General features: G+C 39.2%; 1 protein-coding gene and 1 pseudogene across 1 annotated transcript; both read right to left on the minus strand.

Annotated features, from left to right (window-relative positions):
* Positions 1-1,192: 1,192 nt before the first annotated feature.
* LOC122016939 (60S ribosomal protein L18-2-like) lies at positions 1,193-4,122 on the minus strand. The gene is made up of 5 exons (XM_042574380.1): positions 3,996-4,122; positions 3,818-3,907; positions 3,600-3,728; positions 3,321-3,503; positions 1,193-1,568 (listed from the first exon to the last, which is right to left on the minus strand). The coding sequence occupies exons 1-5, from the start codon at positions 3,996-3,998 to the stop codon at positions 1,410-1,412; spliced, it is 564 nt and encodes a 187-aa protein (XP_042430314.1). The 5' UTR covers positions 3,999-4,122; the 3' UTR covers positions 1,193-1,409.
* Positions 2,132-2,207, minus strand: LOC122018340 (annotated as a pseudogene).
* Positions 4,123-6,000: the final 1,878 nt, after the last annotated feature.

The raw sequence follows: 6,000 nt of genomic DNA on the forward strand, positions 1-6,000 counted from the left end.
CAAGTTGAATTGTGATGTTAATTATTTGATATTCACTTGACATGAATAGCGTAGTCGTTCTACGTATCTTCTCATATTTAAAATACAACAACAATTTATTTACAAAAGATTCAACTTTTATTGTGTGCATGCACTTCTTGAATATCAATTTGGAGTTCATTAGCGATGGCAGCACAAATTTCAATCGAAAAAACATAAAACTCCTGATTTAATCTTGTCCATTCATTTCCTATTTGATTTTTTTTTCTAAGGACAAGGAATATTGCAACGTAAACATGTACTATTCTACTCCACCTTGCAATTCTTTTCTCCTCTATTTTAATTTTCAAAAACTGTAGAAGAAGCATTTTCTCAGCTCGTGCCATCCTCCGCCGTCGACACCCTGCTTAGCCTACTCGGCGCTGACTTGCCGTCGCTGCCCGCCTTCCTTCCGCCTTTCGCTCGGCGCCGCTGCACACCGAACAGAGCCCTGTGCGCTACCGCGGCGGGGTGCTGGCACCCCGCGCCCTTACCTTCTGCTGGCGCGCCCATCGCGGCGCCGCCGCCGCCGCCGTTTTGGCCCGCTTTGTTCATGGGGGAGAGCTCGAGGAACAGAGGCCGAGGGCCGAGTAGAATTTATAGCTTGTAGCCGGCTAAGAGGAAGGGAGTTAGGGCGGGAAGATTCCTTGTCGTCGTGGCGGGGGCGGGCGGCGAAGAAGACAAATGGAGTGGCGGCCGAAAGCGTCGCTGAAGCCTCAAGGCACAATTTGTCGGTTAAAAAAGAAAAGAAAAGACGGCGGGCTGGTCCACGGGGCTTCAACTTGCCTCCGAAGGTGATTCCCAATTTCCCATCCCATCGGCGACAGAATGGAGGGCACAGATCGATAGAATTTTTAACATAGCCGAGTTGGTGACTTGTCACCCAAGACTCAATCCCCCAGCCTAGCCGAATTAAAACTCGGATGATAGAATTATCACACACAAGCAAGATTCAAATCGCCCTCCCAAGTCACCTAGAAAACCACTTTATACCGTGATTTATCACCCTCGCACATGCCTTGCATTATCATCTTTTGCCACACTTTGAAGCTCTAATAAATGCACAACAATTAATCTAACATGTAAATGTACGACAAGTTTAACAATTAACCTGATAAGCAAATTCATCATTCTACCCTCTTTGAACAGCTGCCAAAATGCAACACACCTGAAATTTCTTAACTTTCAAAAGTTCAATTAATATTAACTAGAATTCCTCAGTGACGAGTGTCTGCCCTCTTGTCTTAATTCAAAACTAGCAAACAAAAGCATCATGGATTTCAAAGAAAACACTAGAAATTATAGTTCCCACAGCACCTTGCATAGCGATATTGTAACATTCCGAATGATGTAAGATAAATGATAATGGTCTGTTTGCTGATCAGGGAAGGTTACACCTTGAAACCTCTGCTCTTTCTTCTTCCTCTGGCCTTCTCAAACTTCCGCCCCTTGGCTCGAACATAAGGCTTTGTGTGGCTGTGTGGCACGCCAGGCGCTTTGCCGAAGTGCTTAACAGCTTCTCTAGCATTCTTTGGCCCTCTCAAGACAATCTATAAACAATAAAAATCATGATGAGACAATTGTAGGATGCTGACGTCCTAAACAAGAATTCACAAAAGACAGATACGTATCTATTAAACACTAAATCTACCTGCTAGGCTGCAACAGGTAACCAAGTACTTTAGCAGAGCTAAAAATTATAACACTCCACCTAAGCCATCTTTTGTGGCACTACGACGGTCACACTACATTAAGTGACACATCAAGGTTTGGAAACAAAACTATAAACTTTCAGATTAGGATACTTCGGGCTTTGGAAGATCAAGTCAAAACTAAAGAACCACTAATTTGAGAATCTAGCCAAGGCAAAGATGATGGAATAAGAGTGGAGCTTCTCCTGATATTGCCATGAATGGAATGTCTCATTATGAGAAGCAATTAAGACACACACAGAAATGTACCATACATCATGAAAATTTCAATTCCAGATGAAACACCCTAACAAGGAACAAGATTTCCTAGCTTCTAGCACAGCTGAAGCAATAATTTTCATGAATATTGGTGTGTATATCCCCTAAGCAAGTTATAAAATAAATAAAGAAAGAAAGAAAGAGGTTCCCTTGGAAAAATAGTCAAATGCTCATCAATGTATCAGTATTAGCATGGTAAACATAAACATCACTAGAAACCCACAAAAAAGACACTTGAAGAAACGAATAAGCTCAGTTCCACACCAAATTAAAATATCCTTCATATATTGAATAAAATAAATTTAAGCAACATTCCAATCTTGCCAACCAAAATGCACACAAACAGACCTAATTACTTCAAAGTATGTCAGAAAAGAGTAAACACAAAGGTACAAAGGCAATTTCAGAAACCATTTCTATTAGTTGATTATAATAATCTAAGCAGACGATCGCAAATATAGCAGCTAAGATTGACAAATTATATTGATGCAAACAATTACTTGTTGAAGTCTGTTCACAAGGATAAAACCATTAAGTTCCAAGCTTAAGCCTTTCTACTAGTAGACAGACCTTAAACGTCCCTAGCTTCAAGGATCTTGAGATCAATTCCAATTTTACAGAGTATAAATCTTGAGAGAAAAACATTTTCTACAGACTTTGAGAGGGCAAAATAAGAGATATTATAAAATGTATATCATTAATTCATTATAGATAAATAACCAATTGTAAGGCACTAAATAACATTGAGGATGACATTATTACCCCTCTTCTTAGCTCCACATGAATTAAAGTCTTTTTATGAATTCGATGTTGCCTAAAGTAGCATATGCACCTTTAGCCATTTATGAGAAATTCTAAAAAATTTCTTAACTTAGTGTTTACTTGTCAGGTAGGAAATTGAAGAAAAATGAAATGGTTCAACTAAAGAGAAATGAATTGTAATAGTTTATGCCCACTCTATTTCATTTTATCTTATTTACTTGGACAAAATAGGGAGAGAAATACTCTAACTTATCTGTTTTGTGCCTATGAGATGTATAAAGTTCATCATCTTCCATTTTCACCCAATTTGGGTTAAAAAGGGGGACAGAATGAATTAAGTTCCTTTTCTTCAATATTTCATTTCTTTTCACTTATTTCGATGTAACATAGCATTAAGACATTCAGGGAACTGAAAAATAAAATAGAACATGGTTTGTTCTTCAGAATAGAAGGGATACACCAACATTCTATCATTTCAACTAACGAAATTGAGAATAAAAAGAAATTCAGGTAAGATGTCACAAAATACACAATCCATAAAAGCTTAGGCAGCAACTTGATAAGACTTACTGTGTTCTGCCCAAGGGGAGATCGGAGGGCGAGTTGGTCAAATGTCAGGCACTCTCCTCCTGCTTTAAGTATCCTCGCCCTAGCAGTCTCCGTGAACCTCAAAGCTGTCACCTTCAAAGCCGGCACCTCATACACTCTCTTATCATCCGTCACCGTGCCAACGATCACGGCTATCTTGTTATCCTAATCCCAACCAAACAGATCAGTGGAGCTCAACGACAAAAATAAGAGAGCGAGAAAATTGAAAGCTAACCAAAGAAGAAAACTAAAAGAATGCACCTGTCCGTCCATGAATTTGATAAGCCTCCTAAGGGAGATCGGCGGTCGATTGGTCTTGCTCATGAAAAGCCTCTTCAGTATTATCGCGTTGAATTTGCTCCCGGTCCTCCGCACCAGAAACTTGTATAGCTGCTCAAAGAAGCAATATCACCATCAGCAGATCTATCTAATCGCTCAGTCAGAACAAAAACAAAGACAAAGCAAGTGCGTGCTCTAACCCTGACGAGGAGCTTGAGGTAGACATCGTCGGACTTGGGGGCGGTACGCCTTACCTTCTTGCTCCGGCCGCCAGCAATAAGATCGATACCCTGGCATAACAACAATGGAAAAGAAGGGTCAGAATCCAACGCCGACGAGGGAAATGGAAACTGCAGAGAGAGGGTTAGCAGTTCGCACCATCGCCGACTTGCGTGAAGAACCTCCTCGATCGATCCTCAGCCGGCCCTAACCTTGTCGAGGTCTATTTAAAGCGACGAGAACCGAGCAATTAGGGTTTTGGCTATTGAAAATTTTAATCGTACTCGAGGAAGTACCCTGTTTTGGATCCGTTAATTGGGAGGCTGCAGACGGCCCAGATTAATTTCCCATCTCGTGGGACCTGAACAACGTCCTACGGACCCAAGGGTCAAAACGTGAGTGTCGTGCAAGATGTTTGTGAAGCAAAACTTCTTTAATTTTGGAGAATAATTGTGAACCGTCCGATCCCGCATCAAAGGCTGTAAATGAAATGAGAAATATTGTTTCAGTATCCTCAACCTCAGTTGAGAGATGGCAAATGTCTCGAGCAGAGAGGGCAAGATAAGGGATGGTGAAGTTGAAGTTGAGGTAGTTTCCCATGAGTATTCGATGGCGTTCTTTCCCTTCTGTGTCAGTTTGTGCACCTCAGGATTCCAGGTATCATCTCTCTGATCTCTTCAAACGCAATTTGAAAGAACATTAGAAGCTTGACTACCCAATTCGGAATGAACGACTGATTATGTACTATGTTATCTTGATGGTTTGTGGTAATGTGCCCAAAGTAATTTTGTTTGTGCCCATTAATTCTGTTTGGCCTATTCCAAGAAGCTCAAGTTTGATCTGCTCTCTAGAGATTAATACAGCGATTGCTGGATGTCCTTATTGATTTTCCTTTAAGCACAATTGAAAAAGAGAGGAGACAAAAAAAGAATTTGCACCTTGAGATGATAGTCAAAAAGCATAAAAACTAGATCTTGGTGAGTTTCCTATGTAATTAATCAAATGCTTGAAAGCACTGTGACAATTCATGCTCAATACCCTTGGTAAATGATTATTATTGCCAATCAATTTTTAACTTGTGGGAAACAAATGGTAAGTAATTGCCACTCATTCACAAATTTGTTTTAATCACTTTTTCTTTGTTATTATTTTAATGTGAGAATAGTGCTTTCGAACATTCCCAATGGATTGATCCTCTTAAGTGTAGTAGCTCAAAAGTAGTGATTTTTGGATTGTTAAGGACAATAAGCGTCTAAAAATAGAGATAAAAAGTTGCACTAATACTTTTGAGAGTGTTTGGAATTATTTTCGTCATGAAGAACGGTAATACCATGTAGCATATAGAGGGAGTAGTTGTCTTTTGGAATGATTTTCTGATATGTTTCTGATCATGTCTTTTGGAGTAGTAGTCTCTTGAGTTTGTTAATATTAAATTTGTTAATGTACTCTTGGATTATTGATATTGGATCTATTTGGCTTGAATTAGTTTGCAATCTGTATTGAAATATACTAATGTGGCATGCTTTTGTTTAGGCATCTGCAACCTGCCACCAAAACTCCTCCAAGGATGTAGAGGTTCGGCTACCACCATCAAGCTCTAAGGGATGCTAGAAACAAAACCTCCTTTCTCTCCTTCTTCTCCTAGCTTGAACCAGCCACCAAGGACTCCTCTTGTGTTGATGCCGCCGGCCACAAAGGAGGAAGAGAAAAGGAGAGGAGCTAGAAACAATGACCGGCCACCACCAAGGAAGAGAGGGAGGAAAATAGAATAGAGTTGTGTCTCATGAAGACACCCCTACGCTCTCTTTTATAATCCTTGGTCTTGGTAAATAAAGAAATTTAATTATAATTAAAATTTCCTTTATTTTCCTTGTCATTGGTTAATAAGGAAAATTTAATAAAAATTCCTTTTAACCTCTATCATGGCCGGCCACCTAAAGAGCTCCAAATTAGGCAAGTTTTAAACACAAAATTAAAACTTCCTTATTTGTTTCCGGAAATTTTAAAATTAAAATTTCTCTAATAATTTTTTCCCTTCATGGTTGGTTATAAAAGAAAATTTTATAAATTAAAATCTTTCTTTGAAACATGTGGATGATTTTCAAAAAGGAAAGTTATCTTTAAAATTAAAATCTCCTTTCAATCTACAAATAAGGAAAGATAT

This window comes from Zingiber officinale, chromosome 8B (genome assembly GCF_018446385.1).
Source record: "Zingiber officinale cultivar Zhangliang chromosome 8B, Zo_v1.1, whole genome shotgun sequence".
Lineage (NCBI taxonomy): Eukaryota > Viridiplantae > Streptophyta > Magnoliopsida > Zingiberales > Zingiberaceae > Zingiber > Zingiber officinale.

Excerpts from the sequence above, each read along its gene's own strand:
- LOC122016939 (XM_042574380.1), bottom strand. Across the intron at positions 3,504-3,599 it reads TCAAATTCATGGACGGACAG|GATAACAAGATAGCCGTGAT; the intron begins GTGCATTCTTTT and ends GGTTGGGATTAG. Across the intron at positions 1,569-3,320 it reads CTCCCCTTGGGCAGAACACA|ATTGTCTTGAGAGGGCCAAA; the intron begins GTAAGTCTTATC and ends TATTGTTTATAG.